This window comes from Salmo salar, chromosome 01, assembly GCF_965601325.2.
Source record: "Salmo salar chromosome 01, fSalSal1, whole genome shotgun sequence".
In the NCBI taxonomy this organism is placed as follows: Eukaryota; Metazoa; Chordata; class Actinopteri; order Salmoniformes; family Salmonidae; genus Salmo; species Salmo salar.
In genome coordinates, this window is record NC_138291.1 from 31,117,964 (window position 1) to 31,145,456 (window position 27,493).

Genomic DNA, 27,493 nt, shown 5'->3' on the forward strand with positions numbered 1-27,493 from the left:
AAAACACTAATCGTTCAGCACTACCTATCACTCGAGGGAACTCTGGAATGTAATTCTCAGGTTATTAATCCTAAAGGTAATTACCATGTTTATTCTCTCTACACTCAATAGGTCTTTTGTCAGAGCCATTTTCACATAATGAATTATATATTAAATACTAATAGACTCCTTACTTACTGTGGCCTTTTAGCAGTTAACACCCATGTTGGCGGTCTGTTATCTCCCAGTGAGAAATAGCAGAGGTAGCCTTTACCCTCAGAGCTGATACTCTGTTTATGTGTGTGTGTGTGTGTGTGTGTGTGTGTGTGTTGAACTGCCGCTATATCAAATCAATCAAATGTATTTATAAAGCCTTTTTTACATCAGCCGATGTCACAAAGTGCTGTACAGAAACCCAGCCTAAAACTCCAAACAGCAAGCAATGCAGATGTAGCAGCACGGTGGCTAGGAAAAACTCCCTAGGAAGAAACCTAGAGAGGAACCAGGCTCTGAGGGGTTGCCAGTCCTCTTCTGGCTGTGCCGGGTGGAGATTATAACAGTACATGGCCAAGATGTTCAATCGTTCATAGATGACCAGCAGGGTCAGATAATAATAATCACAGTGGTTGTAGAGGGTGCAACAGGTCAGCACCTCAGGAGTAAATGTCAGTTGGTTTTTCATAGCCAAGCATTCAGATTTTGAGACAGCAGGTGGAGTCCAGAGAGAGAGTCGAAAACCGCAGGTCCGGGACAAGGTAGCACGTCCGGTCAACAGGTCAGGGTTCCATTGCCGCAGGCAGAACAATTGAAACTGGAGCAGCAGCACGTCCAGGTGGACTGGGGACAGCAAGGAGTCATCAAGCCAGGTAGTCCTGAGGCATGGTCCCATGGGAGGGAGAGAGAATTAGAGGGAGCATACTTACATTCACACAGGACACCAGATAAGACAGGAGAATTACACCAGATATAACAGACTGACCCTAGCCCCCTGACACAAAGACTATTGCAGCATAGATACAGGAGGCTGAGACAGGAGGGGTTGGGAGACACTGTGGCCCCGTCCGACGATGCCCCCGGACAGGGCCAACCAGGCAGGATATAACCCCACCCATTTTGCCAAAGCACAGCTCCAACACCACTATAGGGATATCTGCAAACCACCAACTTACAACCCTGAGACAAGGCAGAGTATAGCCCATGAAGATCTCCCCCATAGCACGAACCCAAGGGGGGCGCCAACCCGAACAGGAAGATCACGTCAGTGACTCAACCCACTCAAGGGACACACCCCTCCTAGGGACGGCATGGAAGAGCACAAGTAAGCCAGTGACTCAGCCCCCGTAATAGGGTAGCGCAGAGAATCCCAGTGGAGAGATGGGAAGCGGCCAGGCAGAGACAGCAAGGGCTGGTCCCTGTTTTGAGTTTGTGAGCTGGTACCATGGCTGGTGCTTGAGAGTGTGTGTAATGAATTGGTGTGATGGAGCACTGATTGAGTTCCATCTCCATCATCTTATTCGTCACAATGCAGTGTGAGAGATGTCACACAGCCATCAGGTACATGACGACGGCTAGTATTTGGGTCAGCCCTGGACCTGTACTGAGGCAGGCCTGCTTGCTATTCTGCACCTGGAGTTCGTGACGTACTGTATGTCTGTCATTCAGTCCATTAGTGACTATGGCTGGTGGAAATAAGTGTGGAAGGTGTTTTTCTTGCTAGTATTTCAGCATACACAGTGTACTTTCATAACCAACAAAACTTTTCTCTTTCTCAAATAATCTCATAAATGCATACTTTGTGGGTATGCAGAAACAAATACTCAAACTGTTGATCCTTTTGATTATAAAAACATTGAATTCATGTATTTTAAGTTGCTCCTTCACCTGATCAAATTATTTCATACAACATTTGACAAATGATTTCAAAAGACAAAGTTGAATGCTCATGTTAAAAATGGGGCCCTGTGAATTTTCAACACAAAGCACCTTTCTCTCTCTTTCTTAGTCTGAGCGATTGTTTCTATCTTGGTAAGATGAGCATTAAGTTACCTAACCATTTTCTCATTTAAGAAAACACTTCAGGGCTTTTAGACTCTTTACCTGACTAAAGAGAGCTATATTTCTTTAAAAAACACATGCAAATCTGCTATTTTTCTTTTGCCTAAAGGGGCCACTGCACATAGTTTGTTAAGCAAAATCTATAGTGTACTTCTGCAGTGCTTTAAGGTTCTGGTATTAAAACGATCAGTTTTGAATATTTTCACAGTGCTGTCGAATACTAGGCTACCAATACTTTTCAGAGAATTCTAGATCTCTGGAGTATTCCTCTTTTACATGTAGGTTGAAAGCCTAAAAGCAAACATCCACAGAGTGCACCAAATACTTACAGAATATCTGTGTCGTTAGGGGCTCTTTTCTATGGTTTATTTTTGTTAGCTGGGACAGCTTGTGTGCTTGGAGGACAATGGTAAGAGACGCTAGACCCTGCAGACAAGGATACTTTTACCAGCCGACTGATGTATTAGTAATGAGAGTTTACACAAAAAACCCAGACCAAAAGAATACCATGATTTTGGGGATTTTCACAAAATGTAATCAATCCATAGAATAGTCTTTTGGAGGAATGATTGTTGACATATTTGACATTTGTATCTAAAAGCATAATTGAGAAATAATGAATCAAAGCAAAGTTATTACATTTTGCCATTACCCAGGCCTCCTTTAAGACTCCATAATGTTTTATCTGTAGATGCTGTAAAGGAAAAATAGGTGTCATATGAGTAGTAATATGAGTAGTATTTTGATTTCAATAAAAACATTTTAAATTAATTTATGAATATTGAAAAATATAAACATGAATATTGAAAATATTGTCTAAAAATATGTTTATTCGTTTATTTATTCATTTTCAACACACTGATACAGCCTAACTGATAAAACTGCACAGTTTTGATTTGTGAAGTTCAAATAGAGCAGTGGTCACCAACCTTTTTTGAGTCAAAATGCAAGCCGAAATCTACCGCTCTGATTTATTTGGAACATGACTTAATAATGTATGCCTAGTCAACATTAACCTATTAAAAACAGTACTGTGAGGTTTGTGCAGTAGGCTATAGGCCCAATACATTATCACCGCATATAGGCTTTTCTTGAATTGCCCTGCCAATGCATTGTTGTTCGAACCATTTTAAGGTAGGCTATATGATCACACCGGTAAGAGCATACATTTAAATAATTTGCTTTTTATTTTTATTTTACTGGGCTAATGATCCCTGCATCTCATGGTCAGTCTCAGCGGAAGGAGAGAGCAGCAGACAGAGGTTTCGTCTCTCAACGTCCCTCTGCTCTCCCTTTCCTCCGCTGACACTGACCAAAAAGGGACACACCGTCTTCCAGCAGATGGCGAAACTCGAGTCGCACTGCATTATTTCTGCCTCATGCACAAATTCATGTTGTTACTCCTATGAAGTGAGAAAGTGAAATATTCCTTGATACTAAAAAAGACCCAAGCTGCTAATAATAACAATGCAAGCCTATTGATACACTTTCCTTCTCATTCATTACAGTTGCAGTGCTGGTTGTAGCGTGAGTTGAAGTAGGAAGAACGCATATTTCATGGCTTATAAAAGTTTTGAATAAAAAGTGTTGACAGTGCTGAGTGAGAACTTGAACATGAACTCACTCATAAAAACAGCAGCTCTTTGTTGTATTCGTTGACAGTCTCTCTAGTCATGGTTTTGAAATGTCACACTATCAACTTTACTGTAGCTTTCTTTTACGCCCGCTACATTACTGCAGACACGGTAATCTGAGCCATCCGATTGGCCCCCCGGGAAGGTAGAGTTCGTACCTTCAGACACATGAAATGGTGTAGAATAGGAACACTTCGCCTAACTGGCGTGCTGGACAGCTGAATCGGGTGCACCTACAGTCAAAAGCGCGAGATAAGAAAATTGGAACGCAAGGCTTTATTCTTTTTTTTTTTACAGAAACGGTTGGCGATCAACTAGAAATGCCTTGGAGATCGACCAGTTGATCGCGATCGACTGGTTGGTGACCACTGAAATAGAGTACAGTTTTGACATCACGATATATAGTCTTGCACTTCACGAGATATCGTCAATGTCAAATATAACCCTAGTAAGCAATGTAACCAATCACAGCCTTCCTATTACACATCCTCCAAATCACCAGCAGATGGTGACCATTTTTTATCAATTTTCATATTCACTCAGTTGGTAATGCTTACAAATACCACTAAAAGTAGCAGAGATCCCACTCTCAAACTTTTCATAGCCCCTTCAAACATTCAGCTTCCAGCTGCATACTCCCTCCAGCACAAGGGTCAGCACACTCTCAAATGTTGTTTTTTGCCATCATTGTAAGCCTGCCACACACACACACACACACAATACGATACATTTACTTAACATAAGAATGAGTGTGAGTTTTTGTCACAACCCGGCTCGTGGGAAGTGACAAAGAGCTCTTATAGGACCAGGGCACAAATAATAATATAATAATAATCAATCATTTTGCTCTTTATTTAGCCATCTTACATATAAAACCTTATTTGCTCATTAAACTGTGAATAACTCACCACAGGTTAATGTGAAGGATGTGCTTGAAAGGATGCACATAACTCTGCAGTGTTGGGTTGTATTGGAGAGAGTCGGTCTTAAATCATTTTCCACACACAGTCTGTGCCTGTATTTAGTTTTCATGCTAGTGAGGACCGAGAATCCACTCTCAAATAGGTACATGGTTGCAAAGGGAATCAGTGTGTTAACGCAATTTACCAAGGCATGATACTCTGAGCGCAGCGCTATCCAGAAATCTGGCAGTGGCTTCTGATTAAATAACATTTCCCAGAAGAATATGTCAATATTGCAGAAGAGGAAATCTTCCTTAATTAACCCCCATAAACGTAATGGACATGTACCAGGAGCTGTGCCAGCCCGCCAAGTCTGACCTGCGGTTTTCGACTCATCCAGCTGTAACACCTAGAATTCACTGGCTTGTATGCGACGCAGTAATTGTTCCAAAACATTTCCTGCCATGTCACTGATGCGTCGTGAAACAGTGTTGTTTGATGAAGACATTGTCTGTATAGTTTTTTGGCCTTTTCCCCCAGCATTGTCCCAGCCATATCTGCGGCAGCAGGAAGAATTAAGTCCTCCACAATAGTATGGGGCTTGCCTGTCCTAGCCACTCGGTAGCTCACCATATAAGACACTTCTAGCCCCTTCTTATTAATGGTATCTGTTGCTTTTATACATGTGTTACTACTCGAAACTCGTCTTAATTCTCACTCAAAAAACTCCTGTGGCTTATTTTTCAAATTGGCATGTTTTGTTTCTAAATGTTTGCGCAAGAATGAAGGTTTCAATGACACACTGTGGCTGAGGAAAGGCACTACTCCCAATATAAGTGAAGCCCAAATCAATGTAGTCCTCATCATATTTGTGCCTCTTCGATGGTCCAACGTCCCTGTCTGTTGTTTGGTGCTTTACCGGGTAAGGGGGCAGTAGCTCTTCAGCTGCATCAGATTCACAACTCAAATCAAATCAAAGTTTATTTGTCACGTGCGCCGAATACAACAGTGAAATGCTTACTTACCGGCTCTAACCAACAGTGCCAAAAAGGTATTAGGTGAACAATAGGTAAGTAAAGAAATAAAAGCAACAGTAAAAAAGACAGTGAAAAATATCAGTAGCGAGGCTATATACAGTAGCAAGGCTATATTCAGGCACCGGTTAGTTGGGCTGATTGAGGTAGTATGTACATGTAGATATGGTTAAAGTGACTATGCATATATGATAAACAGAGAGTAGCAGTAGCGTAAAAGAGGGGTTGGGGTGGGCACACAATGCAAATAGTCCGGGTAGCCATTTGATTACCTGTACAGGAGTCTTATGGCTTAGGTGTGAAAACTGTTGAGAAGCCTTTTTGTCCTAGACTTGGCACTCCAGTACCGCTTGCCATGCGGTAGTAGAGAGAACAGTCTATGACTGGGGTGGCTGGGATATTTGACAATTTTTAGGGCCTTCCTTTGACACCGCCTGGTGTAGAGGTCCAGGATGGCAGGCAGCTTAGCCCCAGTGATGTACTGGGCCGTACGCACTACCCTCTGTAGTGCCTTGCGGTCGGAGGCCGAGCAATTGCCGTACCAGGCAGTGATGCAACCAGTCAGGATGCTCTCGATGTTGCAGCTGTAGAACCTTTTGAGGATCTGAGGACCCATGACAAATCTTTTTAGTTTCCTGAGGGGGAATAGACTTTGTCGTGCCCTCTTCACAACTGTCTTGGTGTGTTTGGACCATTCTAGTTTGTTGGTGATGTGGACACCAAAGAATTTGAAGCTCTCAACCTGCTCCACTACAGCCCCGTCGATGAGAATGGGAGCGTGCTCGGTCCTCCTTTTCAGGTAGTCCACAATCATCTCCTTATTCATGTTGAGGGATAGGTTGTTATTCTGGCACCACCCGGCCAGGTCTCTGACCTCCTCCCTATAGGCTGGCTCGTCGTTGTCGGTGATCAGGCCTACCACTGTTGTGTCGTCTGCAAACTTAATGATGGTGTTGGAGTCGTAACTGGCCATGCAGTCGTGGGTGAACAGGGAGTACAGGAGGGGACTGAGCACGCACCCCTGAGGGGCTCCAGTGTTGAGGATCAGCGTGGCAGATGTGTTGCTACCTACCCTCACCACCTGGGGGCAGCCCGTCAGGAAGTCTAGGATCCAGTTGTAGAGGGAGGTGTTTAGTCCCAGGATCCTTAGCTTAGTGATGAGCTTTGAGGGTACTATGATGTTGAACGCTGAGCTGTAGTCAATGAATAGCATTCTCATGTAGGTGTTTCTTTTGTCCAGGTGGGAAAGGGCAGTGTGGAGTGCAATAGAGACTGCATCATCTGTGGATCTGTTTGGGCGGTATGCAAATTGGAGTGGGTCTAGGGTTTCTGGGATAATGGTGTTGATGTGAGCTATTACCAGCCTTTCAAAGCACTTCATGGCTACGGACGTGAGTGCTACAGGTCTGTAGTCATTTAGGCAGGTTGCCTTCGTGTTCTTGGGCACAGAGACTATGGTGGTCTGCTTGAAACATGTTGGTATTACAGACTCAATCAGGGACATGTTGAAAATGTCAGTGAAGACACCTTCCAGTTGGTCAGAACATGCCCGGAGCTCACATCCTGGTAATCCGTCTGGCCCCACAGCTTTGTGAATGTTGACCTGTTTAAAGGTCTTACTCATATCGGCTATGGAGAGTGTGATCACACAGTCGTCCGGAACAGCTGATGCTCTCATGCATGCCTCAGTGTTGCTTGCCTCGAAGCGAGCATAGAAGTGATTTAGCTCATCTGGTAGGCTCATGTCACTGGGCAGCTCGCGCCTGGGCTTCCCTTTGTAGTCTGTAATAGTTTGCAAGGCCTGCCACATAAGACGAGCGTCGGAGCCGGTGTAGTATGATTCAATCTTAGCCCTGTATTGACGCTTTGCCTGTTTGATGGTTCTTCGGAGGGCATAGCAGGATTTCTTATAAGCTTCCGGGTTAGAGTCCCGCACCTTGAAAGCGGCAGCTCTAACCTTTAGCTCAGTGTGAATGTTGCCTGTAATCCATGGTTTCTGGTTGGGGTATGTACGTACAGTCACTGTGGGGACGACGTCCTCGATGCACTTATTGATAAAGCCAGTGACTGATGTGGTGTACTCCTCAATGCCATCGGAAGAATCCCGGAACATTTTCTAGTCTGTGATAGCAAAACAGACCGGTAGTTTAGCATCTGTTTCACCTGACCACTTTTTTATAGACCGAGTCACTGTTGCTTCCTGCTTTAATTTTTGCTTGTAAGCAGGAATCAGGAGAATTGAATTGTGGTCGGATTTACCAAATGGAGGGCGAAGGAGAGCTTTGTACGCATCTCTGTGTGTGGAGTACAGGTGATCTAGAATTTTTTTTCTTCTGGTTGCACATTTAACATGTTGATAGAAATGAGGAAGAACTGATTTAAGTTTCCCTGCATTAAAGTCTCTGGTCACTAGGAGTGGGTGAGCGGTTTCCTGTTTGCTTTTTTTCAGTGTCCATCCTAGCTGGGCTAGCAACAATGTAGAATTACTGATGCTAGTATTGGATGTGCTCGTGGAAGCAGAACAACTTGTGTCGTCGACAGGTGCAGGTGTAGTACTGCTGGTAGTAGCAGTACTACCAGTAGAGATGGTAGGTGTCTCTATGGACGCGGGTCTTACTTTTTTTTTAACCATTTATCAATTTTCGAGCAAACGGAATGAGCAGCAGCTACGTTTGGCTACATACGGACCGTTAGGGGAATTCCCGCGAGAGAGTAACGGTTAATGTGATTGGATGTTAATTATTTGACTAGGCTACCTGTATTTGACATTGTGTTGTTATTTCGCTGAACACTAGATGGTTTAATTTATTTTTGGCAGTGCAACGAGTCTACTTATCCTTTACCCTAGCCCTAACTCTAACCTTAACAAAGGGTTGTGAGACATCACCCAAATGTATAGCCCCATTGGAAAATCGAAATGGACTGTTTGAAAATGTGAATCACATTTTTATTTGGCGTACCTCTGACGGCATTACCCCAGTTTGGGAATAGCTGCCATAGAGTATATTTTGTTCAACAATATATTGAAAAATTGGTCACACTTTTTTTGGATAGCCCATCTGCAGATGCACTACATGCTATCAACAATTATCTGTTGATAAGCAACTGACTATCTGTTGTAAAGCAGCTGCTTGCTAGGGTTACGGTAAGGGCTAGGATAAGTTTTAGAATAAGTGTTAGGGTAAGGTTAGGGTTAGGAGATCGCTTGTTGAAATGTTACAGATAGTCTGTAGAGCATCTACAGGTGGACTATCCAAATAAAGTGTTACCGAAAAATGTGCCAAATCATAAATGGTATATTTTCAATATTCATGTTTATACACTGCTCAAAAAAATAAAGGGAACACTTAAACAACACAATGTAACTCCAAGTCAATCACACTTCTGTGAAATCAAACTGTCCACTTAGGAAGCAACACTGATTGACAATAAATTTCACATGCTGTTGTGCAAATGGAATAGACAACAGGTGGAAATTATAGGCAATTAGCAAGACACCCCCAATAAAGGAGTGGTTCTGCAGGTGGGGACCACAGACCACTTCTCAGTTCCTATGCTTCCTGGCTGATGTTTTGGTCACTTTTGAATGCTGGCGGTGCTTTCACTCTAGTGGTAGCATGAGACGGAGTCTACAACCCACACAAGTGGCTCAGGTAGTGCAGCTCATCCAGGATGGCACATCAATGCGAGCTGTGGCAAGAAGGTTTGCTGTGTCTGTCAGCGTAGTGTCCAGAGCATGGAGGCGCTACCAGGAGACAGGCCAGTACATCAGGAGACGTGGAGGAGGCCGTAGGAGGGCAACAACCCAGCAGCAGGTCCGCTACCTCCGCCTTTGTGCAAGGTAGAAGCAGGAGAAGCACTGCCAGAGCCCTGCAAAATGACCTCCAGCAGGCCACAAATGTGCATGTGTCTGCTCAAACGGTCAGAAACAGACTCCATGAGGGTGATATGAGGGCCCGACGTCCACAGGTGGGGGTTGTGCTTACAGCCCAACAGCGTGCAGGACGTTTGGCATTTGCCAGAGTACACCAAGATTGGCAAATTCGCCACTGGCGCCCTGTGCTCTTCACAGATGAAAGCAGGTTCACACTGAGCACGTGACAGACGCGACAGACTCTGGAGACGCTGTGGAGAACGTTCTGCTGCCTGCAACATCCTCCAGCATGACTGGTTTGGCGGTGGGTCAGTCATGGTGTGGGGTGGCATTTCTTTGGGGGGCCGCACAGCCCTCCATGTGCTCGCCAGAGGTAGCCTGACTGCCATTAGGTACCGAGATGAGATCCTCAGACCCCTTGTGAGACCATATGCTGGTGCAGTTGGCCCTGGGTTCCTCCTAATGCAAGACAATGCTTGACATCATGTGGCTTGAGTGTGTCAGCAGTTCCTGCAAGAGGAAGGCATTGATCCTATGGACTGGCCCGCCCGTTCCCCAGACCTGAATCCAATTGAGCACATCTGGGACATCATGTCTCGCTCCATCCACCAACGCCACGTTGCACCACAGACTGTCCAAGAGTTGGCGGATGCTTTAGTCCAGGTCTGGGAGGAGAGCCCTCAGGAGACCATCCGCCACCTCATCAGGAGCATGCCCAGGCATTGTAGGGAGGTCATACAGGCACGTGGAGGCCACACACACTACTGAGCCTCATTTTGACTTGTTTTAAGGACATTACATCAAAGTTGGATCAGGCTGTAGTGTGGTTTTCCACTTTAATTTTGAGTGTGACTCCAAATCCAGACCTCCATGGGTTGATAAATTGGATTTCCATTGATTATTTTTGTGTGATTTTGTTGTCAGCGCATTCAACTATGTAAAGAAAAAAGTATTTAATAAGATTATTTCTTTCATTCAGATCTAGGATGTGTTGTTTAAGCGTTCCCTTTATTTTTTTTAGCAGTATATTTGTCAATATTCATAAATGAATGTAAAAGAAATACTAAATACTACACATATTACAGAGCAAGTGTTAAAGCTTCATATGACACCACAGTCTGCTTTGTAGCACCTTCACAGATAAACACTATGGAGTTTTAAAGGAGGCCTTGGTCATGCCAAAAGGTCATAAATATGCCAAATTATTTCTCAGTTATGCTTTTAGATACAAATGTTAAATATATGTCAACAATCCTTCCGCCAAAGAACTATTCTATGGATGACATTTTGTGACAATCCCCAAAATCATGGTATTTTTTTGTCTGGGTTTCATGAGGAATCACTGTGACTATGGAGGTGTGGTGTGTGTGTGTGTGTGTGTGTGTGTGTGTGTGTGTGTGTGTGTGTGTGTGTGTGTGTGTGGTGTGTGTGTGTGTGTGTGTGTGTGTGTGTGTGTGTGTGTGTGTGTGTGTGTGTGTGTGGTGGGGTAGGGAGTTTAATACAGAAAAGTGAAGTCCAGGCTGAAGTCCAGAATGGTGATTTGTTGTAAGTGTTTTCCTGATTTCAGCAAGAGAAGAGCAGGTGTGTGTGGAAGGCAGTGCAGTGATCAGGGGAGATGGAGGAGGGGAGATGAGGAAGTCACCCATGCAGAGTCTCATTTTCTCTGTTCTGTCTGGTAAATAATGAATTGCTGAACTTAAGAAGAAAATTGACCCACTTTTTTTATGTGGAGAAGAAGAAGCCAGAGCTAGAGAGCTGCATTAAGAGGGACAGGGTAGATTATCTCTGCAGTCTCTACATCAGAACAGAAAAACATAGACACTTTGAAATGTTCAAGCGGCCATGGACACTCCATGTACTGCTCTCTAATCCACTCTGTGCTTTTTAAGATGATTCTTCTCCACACAAGTCTAGATTGAGCTCCTATTGCAATATCTCCTAGCCTCCGTTATGACTCTCCTTAAGGCGTGTGTGCACATGTGCGTGTGTGTCTCCATGCATGTGCGTACATGTGCTTTCCAGTGTGTGTGTGTGTGTGCTTCCTCGTATACGTGTGTGCTTGTGTGTGGCCCTCCCCCCTCCCCTGGCATGTATATTTGTGACCGGAGTGGGAGGAGGATGACAGGCTGGATCACCTAGGGAGCAGTGATGTGTCATCCATTCGCCTACAGAGACGCTTCCCAGAGGGGGAGTACAAGTCCCTTTCTCTCCCTTTCTCTCCTGCCCCCACTCCCAGGGCCTGTGTGATGGGGCTGCCCAGAGACAGAGAGAAGGCGGTATGGAGAAATGGACAAGCATCTCTCCTCATATTCCAGGAAAACGTGACAGAATGACAGAGTTTGGTCTGGAGTTCTGACTGTGCCTTCACAGCTCTGCATCATCTATCCCTCTTCAATATATGAATGTGGGATTTCAGCCTCACATCCAAGTCAGCAATACATTTTCATTATGAGTTTGAACCGAAGGGTTGGCATGTGGTGCGGGAGTCAGGGGTACAGTTTGGATCCTGTGTTCATTCTGATTCTGTGATTGTGCGAGTATTGTTAGAGAGCCAACAGAGTATCTATCACATACCCCATGCTCCAGGAACATCCACTCTCTAGCTTACTGGGATAAATTATAACTCAGTAATATAACGCTAAATCTAATCAAGAGGAGAGATGAGACCACCTACACACTCCCAGACCATCCAGCTACCAGGATTAGCTTCCCTGACCAATATCTCCTCCCAGGAATTACACAATTACAGTACCTCCCACTCCCTGGCCCTGCATTCTCCTGCAGGCTTGGGACGTTTTTGAAATGGGGGGGGGGGGGGGGGGGGGTACTTGGAGAAGTGTTTCACATGCAGTTATATCATGTTTTATTACTCTGAGTGCTTTGCCATAATTATATATTAGTAGAAGGTCTGCATGCTGGCAGCTGTATATTTAAGTGCTTGGACCTTTTTCAGTCAGTGTGCTGACTAGGCTTGGCTCTGCCACTGGAGCACTGCTGATGTAGATGCATTTTTACCCTCAGCACCTGAAAGAGGAGAAATTAACTAGGCTTTTGATTATCATCTCTGTCATAATGAGTCGTGGGGAGAGGAGTGACTTGTGACAATGTGACATAGCTCAGCAGCACGCATCTCAGTAATTGGCAGCACATCCTACAGTGTTTTCCTACAATACTGCATGGAGGCAGGTTTTGATAGGTCACACGTTGCCACCACAACACTATGACGTCAGTGGTACACTACCTTTCTAACAGGCTTGTTTGTCATTGGCACAGTGCTGCACACTGTAGCCTAACACGTTTATCAGGCTTACCAAGACCGCAACAAGGAATGAGCCTGACTGGACAATTCCCAGTGCACTATCATTAATAAATGAAGATATCAGGTAGAGAGAGAGAGAGAGAGAGAGAGAGAGAGGAGAGAGAGAGAGAGAGAGAGAGAGAGAGAGAGAGAGAGGAGAGAGAGAGAGAGAGAAGAGAGAGAGAGAGAGGAGAGAGAGAGAGAGAGAGTAGAGAGAGAGAGAGAGAGAGAGAGAGAGAGAGAGAGAGAGAGAGAGAGAGAGAGAGAGAGAGAGAGAGAGAGAGGAGAGAGAGAGAGAGAGAGAGAGAGAGAGAGTGAGAGAGAGAGAGAGAGAGAGAGAGAGAGAGAGAGAGAGAGAGAGAGAGAGAGAGAGAGAGAGAGAGAGAGAGAGAGAGAGGAGAGAGAGAGAGAGGAGAGAGAGAGAGAGAGAGTTAATCATGGCCCTCAGTACAAGGCAAACCAATTCCTCATGGGCCCTATTTGATATTGAGTTTTGGAGATAAGACTACAATCGTTGTTTCTCAGATTTCTTTTCTGTCCCCTTCCCCTCTCTCTCTTTTTCTACCCACTTCTGTTTCTAGCACTCTCTCTCCATCACTCCTTTCTCTTGAGCCAGAGGTAGATTGTTACAACGGAGCCTCAGAGAAGAAAAGACAGTTCAAATGCAAGACTCAAACACAACCCTTGTAGTGAGCGGGTTCATAACGATCTTGAACCCTTTTCTCCCCCTCTGGCCAAAATATTACTTCATCCACTGTGTAAACATAGGATTGTTTGTACTATTTTTATTTCTACTTTGAACCAGAGGTAAGAGTTTATTTGATTTGAAATTCATTATATATCTGTTTTTTTTCAACGAGCTTTGAAGTCTGCTCCACAAAATAGAGCCTACGATGGCAATGATGGCTGCATGGAATAACTTTTCCCTCAGTCTGCCGAACTGTCTGCAAGAAAAATGGTTTTTGTTGATATACATATACTGTATAGAGTATATTATGTTCTTTGAATGCCAGGCATTCTGGCTTATTTATAAATTCTTAGAGTTTAGAATAGAATATTCTAGAATAGGCAGCAAGGGGCTGTGTATTTCTAAGTTATATTTCTTCTTCTTTCTTTCTTTACATATTTTAGAGATTTCAGTGGCAGCTGTTCTTCTTGTTTAAAAAATAAAAACTTCTAATGGGGTTAGAAAAGATTGGATTTTGTATTAACAAACGTATTAGAGCTGAGAGAATCAGGTCATCCTGGTGTGTTTGTATTTTCTCCATCTTGGTCAGGTTGTAATTGTAAAAGAGAATGTTTTCTTAATTACCTACCTAGTTAAATAAAGGCTAAATAAATCAAATATGTTTGTGGAAGTTAGTTTTTTTTTGTTGCTGCGATAAGTCTCTGTAGTGTAGAACAGGTGTAGTCGGTCTGTTTTCAGTCTTCAATTATCAACTCACCCTTACTGCCCCTCTCTAAAAATGTTTTTAAGTACTCCAGGCCCTCTTTTCATCTGAATAATGAATGTCTGTTTGTGTCTGTGTCAGTGTTTCTTGTTGTTTTATGTTTGTTGCCTATTTTATGTTCTGTACCGTCTTGTGGGGTGAGCTCATAGCTGCTCCCCTTCCGGCTACACCGCTAATTCTCCTCTCCATTACCATACACATTACGATATCTGCATATTGTCCTGTCTCTCTAGGAGCTCAAAGCCTCTCTCTCAGAGGAAGGCAGGATGAACTTGGAGGGGACGATGCCTAAATGCACATCCATTTTGTCTCCCAAATATGTTTCGACAAATAATGCTTGTGTATTCCTGATATCATTAACTTATCGTTCCCTTAACTGATATCCCCGATTTTATGTTTGAATGATATGACTTGAGTTCCCACAAAGGTGGAAAGCTGCTGTATCTGAGAATAACTCAGGCAGAAGGACTGTAATCTGGTCAGATATTGTGAAGAGAACTCCTCGGTAAACCGTAATGAATAGGCCATTCATCCCTATTCATAGCAATGGTTTGTCATTTGTCCTGCTCTACCATATGGATGTAAAATAAAGTATAACGTTCCATAACAGACAGATGGAGAGAATAATTGGGTCAGAGAAATTAGGTTGAATAATGAAAATAAGTCAAGCCTCTTGTCTGAGAGCCATGTGGTCAAAGCATGTCTTGAGTTTTAGCATTCCAAGGATGCCAACCATACTACCATGCAACCTTGTTTCTTTTCCAAGCCTAATTGCCTCTCACTCAAGAGGTCCATGCAAATCGGTATAGCACTTAACCTGTCAATCAAAGTTGAGACCTTTTTCCCCCCTTAACTTTATTCAAATCTACCCACCTACTCAAGCTGCCCAAGTCATGGTGTCTAGAGAATCTCTGTTTGACAGAGAGAAAAGCTAACCTGTTATGCTGTAATTAAAATAAGTGGGAAACACTATTGTCTTGTGTAGAAAAATCAACACAATATTTCTGTCCCTGCACTGGATGAACCAAGACACTGACTCATCACATAAATGTAGACTCCATTTCAGAAAAAGCTTTAGTTGTCTTGTAATGAATAGTCACTGCCTCCCAATTAAGCCCACAGTACAGACTATCTGCAGGTGATGTGATTGACAAGTCCTTTCTTTCCCCTTCCTTGTCCCTACACTAGCCCACTGACTCAGCAGGGGGCTTGATACAATGACATTAAGTGACATTACGCAGCCACTTCAAACAGAGGTGCCGGGTACAGCGAGGAGGGGACATGTCCTGACAAGGCTGAGAGAAAGAATGTGAGGGAATAATATAATAATATATTCCGGCCATGCTGAAGAGCCACATGCCTGGACTGTCAGCTGCAGAGGGACCATTATTATTTTTTACCAAGAATAATACTTCAGTCTACTGGCTGGCTGAGGTCCCTGTCATTCCCAATTTAATTAGTATCTAAGCGCCAGGAGAGGAGAGCAGATTGGCGGCGCCAGGCAAAGCAGGTTGAATAATAGAGTGAGGCACAGTCAGGAGTGCAGATGGATATTTTCATAGAGATCCCTTCTAAAACCAGACTTGACTGCACTGCGCTGTCAATGGGACACGTGATGAATGGATAGCCAGATAGGCAGACAGACAGGTGCTCTTTATCAGTTTGCATATAAATCTCTCTGGTTCCTTTGTTGTTTTCAGAGTCATATACAGAGCATTCGGAAAGTATTCAGACTGACTTTTTCCATATTTTCTTACGTTACAGCCATGTTCTAAATTTGATTAAATAGTTTTTTCCCCTCATCAATCTACACACATTACCCAATAATAACAAAGCAAAAACAGGTTTTTAGACATTATCACAAATGTATAAAGAAAAAAAACGATCAAATTTACATAAGTATTCTGACCCTTTACTCAGTACTTTGTTGAAGCACCTTTGGCAGCGATTTAAGCCTTGAGTCTTCTTGGGTATTTTTTTATTTTATTTAACCTTTATTTAACTAGGCAAGTCAGTTAAGAACAAATTCTTATTTACAATGATGGCCTACACTGGCCAAACCCTAACGACGCTGGGCCAATTGTGCACTGCCCAATGGGAGTCCCAATCACGGCCGGTTGTGATACAGCCTGGAATTGAACCAGGGTCTGTAGTGATGCCTCTAGCACTGAGATACAGTGCCTTAGACCGCTGCGCCACTCGGGAGCCCACTCAGGGGTATGACGCTACAAGTTTGACACATCTGTATTTGGGGAGTTTTTCCATTCTTCTCTGCAGATCCTCTCAAGCTCTGTCAGGTTGGATGGGGAGCATCGCTGCACAGCTATTTTCAGGTCTCTCAAGAGATGTTTGATCAGGTTCAAGTCGAGGCTCTGGCTGGGCCATTCAAGGACATTCAGAGACTTGTCCCGAAGCCACTCCTGCGTTGTCTTGGCTGTGTGCTTAGGGTCATTGTCCTGTGAACCTTCAGCCCAGTCTGAGGTCCTGAGTGCTCTGGAGCAGGTTTTCATCAAGAATCTCGCTGTACTTTGCTCCGTTCATCTTTCCCTCGATCCTGACTAGTTTGGCCGGGCGGCCAACTCTAGGAAGAGTCTTGGTGGTTCCAAACTTCTTCCATTTAAGAATGATGGAGGTCACTCTGTTCTTGGGGACCTTAAATGCTGCAGAATTATTTTCGTACCCTTCCCCAGATCTGTGCCTCGACACAATGTGTGTGGCTTTCCAAATCATGTCCAATCAATTGAATTTACCACAGGTGGACTCCAATAAAATTTCAAATAACCTGTTTTCGCTTTGTCATTATGGGGTATTGTGTGTAGATTGATGAGGAAAACTATTTATTTAATACATTTTAGAATAAGGCTGTAACAAAATGTGGAAAAAGTCAAGGGGTCTGAATACTTTCCAAATGCACTGTATACATTAACAGAATAATGTATTACTTTTCATTCATAAATAATGTATACAAATTTGAAATTACTCTTCCGTTTTTTGTACTCTGCAGGTAATTTTTCGTAAGATCAGTGACGTGAAGAAGGAGGAGGAGGAGCGCCAGCGTCAGAAGAACGAGGTTCAGCTGACCATCCCCCAGGACCATCCGGTCAGGAAGCTCTTCCAGAAGTTCAAGCAGCAGAAGGAGCTGCAGAGGAATCAGGGGGCGTCCTCCCAGCTGGACCTGGAGAAGAACCAGCTCCAAGTGGAGCACCACCTGCATCCCATCCCCCACAGCCTGCAGCTGTCCCACTCCAGCCTGCAGCACTCCCTGCCCCTCAACATCCAGCGGCCCGGGCCCCACTCCTCCCTGCAGGGGCTCCAGAACGGGGCTCCCCCTACGGGCTGCAGCAGCAGTGTGCTCACAGTGTCCCAGGTCACGCCCATGCAGTCTAGTCCTGCCATGGGGGAGCCGCCTCCAGTCCGGCTCAAGGTGAGCAGCAGCCCTGCTCTGGTAAAGCCTCCTGCTGCCAGGGGCTGGGGGCGCCTCAAAAACGTGGCTGCCCCACCTCCCGTGGTCAGGAAGGAGGGACTGAACAATGTAGCTAAAGCCGTTTCTGTGGAGATGCTATCTCAGAAGGGCAGGGGTCAGGAGGCGGGGCTCAGAGGAGGAGAGGGCGAGGACAACCGCCTCCATAAGACAGACTCCTGTGACAGCGGCATCACTAAGAGTGAGCTGCGTATAGACAGGGCCGGGGAGGCCCCCCTGCCACACCCGTTCGGCCCCATCCCAGAGCAGGCCCTGCAGGCTGCGCTGCAGGAGACCCGTCTGGAGCTCCGGGGGGACCTCCAGACTCTGGGTGGCCGGCTGGGGGCCCTGGAGAAACAGGTGGCTCAGATCTTCAAACTGCTGACCTCTACAGAGAAGAGGAGGCCGTCTCTACCTCTGGCCGCCACCCCCAAAACCAAAACCAAACGTCAGGACATCTTCACTGTCTCCAGACCCGTTTCCCCTGACTTGGTGGACGATGACGGGCACATCTGAAGAGGACATAACACCACTGTTCGACGTACCTTAACATTTGCACACAAACTTTTAACTCATGTCCTTCACGAGACCTTTCTTGATTGTAAATATTTCTCTATGCATGTCCAGCTGGATTCTGGCTTGCCAAAGAAACTAACAGTCTATTCAGGGGCGCAACTTTGGTTTTAGAAGTGGGGGAGACATAACCTGGGAGTGGGTCTGGGAGTCCTTCAGAATTTTTGGGGGCATCTAAAGCTAATTTCCTGCATTTCTACTAGGGCTGTTCCCGACAACAACAAACAAATATTGGTCGATCAAGAGTAGTCTTTTATTCCAACCAATCAATTGGTTGACATTTTTAAACATGTATTTTTACGCATATAGACTCTGTGTTCTAATAAATCAACTAGGCTATAAGTACTGAAATTGTCTGATACTTTGAGCACGCTGTTTGATTAAATAATTACGACACACAAATGACTCAACAGGGAGCCAGAGATCAAGATAGCCTAACCAGAAGAAAAAAATATTTTCCCCACTCGCTGCTGCTGGCCTTCGCAGATTCTCCCTTTATGCTCCTGAAGTTGCTGGTAATAGGCTACACCAGCGGTCGGCAACCTTTTCCATTTGAATTGCAAGTTTATGATACCATTTCTACCAATCTGCGTGACTGTTATGATTTTTATATGCACATTTTCGAGGAACAGTTTAATTTAATTTATAATAGGCTTTGCATCTCAAAATCTTTGTCTGTGGTTAATCTACAGTCTATCTAAATCTAAATGAAAATGATACAAATCTAAAAGTAACTTTTATTGCCAACTATGTAAAAATTACCTATTTAAAGCCAACACACAAAAACATTGCAGCCTGTAGGTAGAAAATATCCTGATAAAAATAAATATCCTATAAATCACATTGGCTACACATGGCCTGTCTATCAACTGGGTCGCCCGAAACTCGCGCTAGCAAACTTGAAACATTGTATAAAATATTCTGTCCCCTTAGAGTTTCCTGCACCAGTGAGCTCGGGACAGACACAGCTGTAGGCTATTTGTGCAAGGGATAAGAAGTAATTTTTTTATGTTTCCACTGGACCAGAGCATTACATTTTTCCTTTTCATGCTGAGTGGATATCGAAAGGGAGAGAGCTGGAAATATTGTTGAAATACTTAGAGGAACTATTGTCATTATCAGTTGATTCTAAAAACAGACTTTGTTTACTTGCTGTTTGAGGTGAAGAAAAATTACTTTGAGAATCCCCACAGCTCATTAGTGGTGGTGAATTAAGACAATCAGAAATACTATCAGACATCCCCAAGTGGGCGCATTTATAGACCTACATTTGCGCGCAGGCCAGGTAGACTAGTCCTACTTCTTTATGCGTAATCAGGTGTGTGTCCTTACTTAACATTGACAGGAGCATTTCAAACAAAAGATGACCAATAAATGGACAACACTCATAAATGGAATGAAATAAACAAAAATTGTTTCTCACAAATGTAGCATAGGTTGTGAGTTCTACAAAACACATGCCCAAACCCGACAATGGTAAATAACTGTAATAATATATTGAATGCATTAACAGAAATTACTGTAACCAAACAAACATTGCAGATTAGGAATTAATGGTACATGTAGGCTACTACTGGTGATATATACAGTTGAAGTCTGAAGTTTACATACACCTTAGCCAAATACATTTCAACTCAGTTTTTCACAATTCCTGACATTTAATCCTAATAAAAATTCCCTGTCTTAGGTCAGTTAGGATCACCACTTTATTTTAAGAATGTGAAATGTCAGAATAATAGTAGAGAGAGTGATTTATTTCAGCTTTTATTTCTTTCATCACATTCCCAGTGGGTCAGAAGTTTACATACACTCAATTTGTATTTGGTAGCATTGCCTTAAAATTGTTTAACTTTGGACAAATGTTTTGGGTAGCCTTCCACAAGCCTTCCACAGTTGGGTGAATTTTGGTCCGTTCCTCCTGACAGAGCTGGTGTAACTGAGTCAGGTTTGTAGGCCTCCTTGCTTGCACATGCTTTTTTCATTTCTGCCCACAACTTTTCTATAGGATTTAGGTCAGGGCTTTGTGATGGCCACTCCAACACCTTGACTTTGTTGTCCTTAAGTCATTTTGCCACAACTTTGGAAGTATGCTTGGGGTCATTGTCCATTTGGAAGACCCATTTGCGACCAAGCTTTAACTTTTTCCTCCAAACATAACGATGGTCATTATGGCCAAACAGTTCTATTTTTGTTTCATCAGACCAGAGGACTCAAAAAGTACAATCTTTGTCCCCATGTGCAGTTGCAAACCATAGTCTGGCTTTTTTATGGTGGTTATGTCGATCTAGGACTCGTTTTACTGTGGATATAGATACTTTTGTACCTGTTTCCTCCAGTATCTTCACAAGGTCCTTTACTGTTGTTCTGGGAATGATTTGCACTTTCTCACCAAAGTACGTTCATCTCTAGGAGACAGAACGTGTCTCCTTCCTGAGCGGTATGACGGCTGCGTGGTCCCATGGTGTTTATAGTTGTGTACTATTGTTTGTACAGATGAACGTGGTACCTTCAGGCAATTGGAAATTGCTCCCAATGATGAACCAGACTTGTGGAGGTCACCATTTTTTTTCCTGAGGTCTTGGCTGATTTCTTTAGATTTGCCCATGATGTCAAGCAAAGAGGCACTGAGTTTGAAGGTAGGCCTTGAAATACATCCACAGGTACACCTCCAATTGATTCAAATGATGTCAATTAGCTTTTCCGAAGCTTCTAAAGCCATGACATAATTTTCTGGAATTTTCCAAGCTGTTTAAAGGCACAGTCAACTTAGTGTATGTAAACTTCTGACCCACTGGAATTGTGATACAGTGAATTATAAGGGAAATAATCTGTCTGTAAACAATTGTTGGAACAATTACTTGTGTCATCCACAAAGTAGATGTCCTAACCGACTAGCCAAAACTATAGTTTGTTAACAAGAAATTTGTGGAGTGGTTGAAAAACTAGTTTTAATGACTCCAACCTAAGTGTATGTAAACTTCCGAATTCAAATGTATAATGGGGAATTGAGAGACACAGCAAACAATGCACACAATAAAGTTTTGAAACATTGAATATCCACGAAAGGGCGGGAGAGAATGCATTCTGGAGAAAGACGTGCCTTGTGCATCTGAGCCACAATCCCCATATTGTTGGACCGTGTAATCCCTGCGGCCTCCTCAATGGATTAGTCCACTGAGACAGGCGCAAATCAGACAGGTGTCTCGTGTGCCATAATCTATTTGCTTCTGCTGGACCCAAAAAAATCTCATGTTTTCAATACAGACCCCTTTTGTCATACAGTATTTCATATAAGACACCCAGACTTTATGAAAGTTGCACAGTATACACTTAATCTTGTAAGAAATCAAATATAGTGATACATAACTTGACATTTCTGCCATCCATTGTGACATTGTGGGAGGATAACCGACCTTCCAATTAATGGCAATGCATTTCTTAGCTGAGTTTCACAGTTTCTTCTGATAACATTCTCCAATATCAACATTTCCAAGCAAACAAAAACAGGGATACGGGTGAATCTGTAGACATGCTGAGATAAAATAACATTCTCTGACAGAATTCAGCCAGCCTTCACAAGACCATAACATAACAAATATGTCCCCTTTTGTGTTTTCCACCTTCAGCAGCGGAATGACATTTCTGAGTGCATGATATTCAGTTTCACTGGCTTAAAGTAGGTTCTATGGATGGTCTTAAACGGCATGAATTTATGTCTGAGATTATACGAACATGACTGGGCATTCAAACATATCTGTATCCATTCATCATCATCAATAGTGTTTCCCAGGTCTCCCCCACAGTTTTGTTTTGTGTCATCAGGAAAAGCCTCTATCAAACTTTGATACAGTTTGGAAATAAACTTAAGGTTTGTCAGACTGCCTTAAAATAGTTTAAATCTTTGAAGCTTCTGGATTGTCCAGTGTTTTGCTGCACAGAGAGAATAAAGTGTTGTATCTGCAAAAGTTCACATGAGTGCCATCACAGACTGGACTTCCCTGGCTAGCTGACCCTGCTGAGACCCCTGTCATCACCTGATCCTGCTAAGATGAGGCATGACAAAGAATTACCTTGGTGTACATTTATTCATGAGATTATCCAAGAATAGTTCAAAAATTAAAATTATCATTATTCCCAGATCCCAGACTGAAGCCTACCCATGAACTCAGATGGAATTTTGTGTCCATTCATTGATTGTTATAATATACTGCAAAATTCATCTGAGCTCTGTAGACTTGTCTTCCCTGGCTGTCTGATCCTGCTAAAACATGATGAGCATAGTATTGTGTACTGACTGTGCACCATGACAGTGTAGCCTGTAGTGCTGTTTATACCATGTCAGTGTGAAAAGTAGGGAATTAGCTCGAAAAACTGATAGATCAATAATGTTACATTGCTATACTGAGTCTAATAAAAACTCACATTGCGCTGTCAAAAAACATCAGAATATCAGTTTTCAGTCGTTTGGCCGCTGGTTTCATCATTTGATTCAGGTCTAGTGTGATTGAGGCATAAGTAGCCCACGTTAGCCAACGTTAGAAGAAAACTAGCAAAGTTCATTTATTTCTGTTGAAACGGGACAAAAAGGCTACAAAACAATACATACACATAACAGCTGTTAGATATAGCAACCTGACAGATAGCTAGAGACTAGAGCTGAACTGGCTGTGGTAGCTACTAGCTAGTTTATTCTCTTCAGACAGAACTTCAGTCGAGAGGGAATTAAATATTACTGTAGCTAACGTTACAGGTTAGTTACACTACTAGCTCAGCACTGGTAATATAAGTCAAACAGCAGTTACCTTGCCAGCTACATCAGTCAAATAAAGAGTAGCCAGTTTCTCCTCTGCTTGCTTTTACGACTTGGAGAAAAATCGCAACACACAGAGACAGCAGCTACAGACAGCAGCACCATGCCTTTCAGAAGCTTTGCCGTCCACATGGTCTTTGTTGTCCGCATGCGCCTAAATCCAGCCGGCTGAACCCGCCAAACAGCCTACCCGACCACTCTGAGGCGTCCACGTGGTCCTAAAGCACACCGATGCCGCTTTTAGTGTCACAGTGCAATGGTAAAACTGAGGGGGGGACAAAAATGCCATTTCAGAATGTGGGGGTCATGTCACCAGTGAAAGTTGCGCCCCTGACTCTATTTACTTCTTGCCTGTATATTATGCAGTTGACTGCATGCAAATGTATTGAAAGAGACCAAGATTTTATTGATCTACTCTATATATAAATATTTTTTAATTATTGACAATTTCCAATGTTGACATTCAGGGTATGACTGACCATGACTTACCAATGGTTTCTGAAACACTACATTGATACTTGGCGAATGGGGAAATCCATAAGGTTAATGCTTTTCCCACAGAAAGAAAGTCCTGTAGCTATAGGCTAAACTTATCTGGTCGTTCTGGATGATATGAGTGCCAATGCAAGTGATAAACTGATATTAATGATTGAGTGTCAATTATTGAGCACCGTCATGATTTTTCTCTCTCAAGCCTTGGTCAGTTCCAGTAAGTTGTTGCTACATACTGTACATTGATTTATATTTTTGATGATTGACATATACAGTCCTGCTTAAAAGTATGTGAACCCTTTGTGCAATGACAGATTTTTTAATTTTTTACCATGAAATCTTAATTTAACCAGTCTTTTTGATCTGACATAACAGGTTTATATTTACCAATACCATATGTTGGTATAGAGGAAATCATGCGTGTAGTAGAAAAACAAAATTAAAAAGGAATTAGTGCACACGCAAAAATAAGTGAAACCCAAGTTGCATTGGATAAATCAAGTAGTTAAGTAGAATCAGGTGGGTAAATAACTGGGTACCAAATTAACCAATCAAAGGAAAGATCATTTGGAAAGAGTTTGGGTGGGACTCTGATAAATAGACATAAGAAACCTGGTCAGTTTTGTGTTTACTCATCCAGGTGAATGCAAAGCACACCATGCCGAGAGGAAAGGAGATCTCAGAGGACATCGGGACGATGGTAGTGAGAGCTCATCAGTCTGGGAAAGGCTATACAATTATCTCAAAAAGATTTGAGGTCCATCAGGCCACTGTGAGTCAAATCATTTACAAATGGAGAGCATTTAACATGACAGCAACTCGGCCTAGAAGTGGAAGCCCTTCCAAAATATCCCCGAGAGCCACAAGAACAATAATAAATCAGGGTAAAAGCCAACCTAAACATAACATCTAGAGATTTGCAGACCTTCCTTGCTCAGGTAACTGTGCATGGTTCAACAATAAGATGAACACTGAATTGAAAGAAGCCTCTGCTGTCAAAAAAGAACCAAACTGCCCGTCTTAACTTTTCCAGAGACCACCTGGACAAACTTGAAGGTTTCTGGAAGTCCATTCTCTAGACCGATGAGTCCAAAATTGACCTTTTTAGTCACAATCAACACCGCTATGTTTGGCAAAAACCCAACACCGCCTACCACCAAAAGAACCTTATCCCAACAGTCAAGCATGGTGGTGGGAATGTCAAGATCTGGGGCTGCTTCTCCCCCTCTGGACCTGAATGACTCCACATCATTAAGGGAACCATGAATTCTGAGGTATACCAGGAGATTCTTGAACAGAACGTCAGGCCATCAGTCAAGGAGCTAAAGCTGGGCCAAAATGGGTCTTACAACAAGCAACGACCCAAAGCATTCAAGCAAATCTACCAAAGAATGGCTCAGGAGAAAGAAGATTTGTGTTTTGGATTGGCAAAGTCAAAATCCTGACCTAAATCCAATCGAAATGCTGTGGCAGGACCTGAAGCGTGCATTCATGCCAGACACCCCTCAAACCTCACTACAATTGGCTGAGTTCTGTAATCAGAGACTGATTACAGGCTATAGGAGACGTTTACTCCAAGTTATCGCTGCTAATGGAGGTTCCACAAGCTATTGACTGAAGGGGTTCACATTTTTGCACACATCAAATCTGAGTTTCTGTTAAATAAACCACTATTGTTAAATAAACAATGAAAATATATATTTTTTTGTTTCTGTCATTTACTAGGAATGTCTATTACGAATGACTTATATTTTATGACAAAATAATGACTAGCCCTATAGGGTTCGCATATTTTCAAGCAGCACTGTACAGTATATACCCTATCACTATCTGATTTCCTGTAGAGAGAGATTTTTTTCAGAAGTATTTTAGCATTAATAGCATAACAGTTTCCCCTCGTGTCTATGCATCATTTAGGTACATGTTATGTACCGACCGTATGTTGCCATGATGTATAAATAAGGCTTTTTAAGTTCACCCTGCTGCATGAACTAGATGTGCAGACTGACTGCAATGTGGTAAATAAAGTAGGGACGTCTGAGACAGACTGACAGCATGGCTTCTGCCACATAAAGTTTAATGCACACGAAAGTCCACTCCATCCAGTGACACACAGTTCCACGGTCCCTACACATGACACGAGACAGCCTCCACACGGTGTGTCACAAAGCCTGAACCAAGTTCTATTATTGAAGATGAGTTTGTTGAGAGCACCGTCACCACTAAAGGTTCATCTCAATAAAAATATGAAATACATTTATGAAAATGCATTTGTAAGTCTGCAGCCTGAGGAGCAGTTTTATAACCCAGGGTACTGTAACTGCTGTATACACATATGCAACACTTGATCTCTTCATCTGGGTCTGATTTCCCAAGATGGTGTCTCCACAGAGGCAGATCAGTTGCCCTGGCTGCCAGAACATCAAGCAGACAGAGCCTGGGAGGCTTTAGTTCTTGTGTGGTGGGTGCCTGCCTGCCTCTCAGCCTCTCCCCAACTCAACTCAACTGCACTGCACTGCAGCACTGGGCTGGGTTGGCTTCTGTTTAAAACTCACCTCTTCTCAGCTAGCCCAGCCTGCTGCAACGTGCTCCCTCTGTGGCACAGCTATTCCAACAGAGATACCTACCTGGGGTGTTTAGTACCAATGGGGATGTCTTCTGTCCATTTTACCACCACGTTCATGGTTATGAAGATTTTCTGGTGATTGAGAACTGATTTTTTTTCTCAATGGCACTCATACGCTTACAGCAGTCTTATATAAAGTATGTATGTGTATTGTTCTTGCTCTAAGTCCACTGATGAATGCCTGTCTGCTACAAAGGAATCTAGTACTAGTACTACGTAATAGTACAGCGATACATTAGGATGCAGTGGTTGCATTCAGTCGAGGGATTTGTGCATATAAGTCATTCATACAGTAACACTCTTGTATACATCACATGCCATTTGAAAGTTTCTCTCAAGTGACTTAAACTGACTTGATTTTCATGAAGGGACACAGGGAGGATGAGCAGTGGGAAAGAGAGAGTTTCTCCTGGTTCTTCCTTCAGTCTTGATTTGACAAGTGACTGGAAAAAAAAGAGCCTGGCCAGACTTCCCTTCATCACAGGGAGAGAACACATCACGTCTCAGTCTCAGACGCCTGAATGTATAGCTGCTCCCTCCATCCCTCTCTCAGCTGACACTGCTCTCTCCTCTCTTCTATCTCTCCTTCTCACAATACTCGCTCGCTTCCTCTCAATCCCTATCCCTTTCTCCTCTCTCTCTCTCTGTCCCTCTCTCTCTTCTTTTTCTCTCCTCTCTCTGAAGATCTTCTAGCGAAACTCACTGATTGTGTCTTGAGCATGCTAATATCTAGCCCCTCTCTCTATGTTTGTGTTGACTGGATACCTCTCCATATGGGGACAGGACTGGTATGACTGGGAAGCATCTGGTCACACCTGGACTATAATTTCCAATTCATTTCTACTGGAATGTTACTGTTGTCTACCATTTGTTAAAGCAATGGCATAAGTAGCATTGATGATTCCCACTATGGCTCATGTATTGTTTTACAGTTGCACACCTTAACTGTAGCCTCAGCTAAATAAACTACTGTCTGGGACTTTCTAGTCTATTTGTCAACTTTAAAATGTGCTTCTCTACAGGGAAGGAAATGTATTATTACTGGGAAATCTACACAATGTCAGAATCACTCGTTCAATGTATTCCCTCTTTATACTTTCAGATGGCTAAGCAGACAAAGATTTACCCACCGATTTATGTATACACTAGATGAGGCTTAGAGGGTGCTGTGTTGAAGCCAATGTGTCTCCATCTTGGCACTCCCCCACCATTGTAAACAACATATTTTGGAATAGAAATGTATGCCACATTTATTATATTACAGACACCTTATTACAGACAATCTCATTGCTAACCTGTAGCCCC

General features: G+C 43.2%; 1 protein-coding gene across 1 annotated transcript in view; it reads left to right on the plus strand.

Annotated features, from left to right (window-relative positions):
- kcnh5b (potassium voltage-gated channel, subfamily H (eag-related), member 5b) overlaps nt 1-22,158 on the plus strand; it is a 98,830-nt gene extending 76,672 nt beyond the window's left edge. The window contains exon 11 of the mRNA XM_014190142.3: nt 17,232-22,158. Within this exon, the coding sequence (XP_014045617.1) occupies nt 17,232-18,203 (972 nt within the window). The 3' untranslated portion in view covers nt 18,204-22,158. The remainder of the gene's footprint in view (nt 1-17,231) is intronic.
- Nucleotides 22,159-27,493: the final 5,335 nt, after the last annotated feature.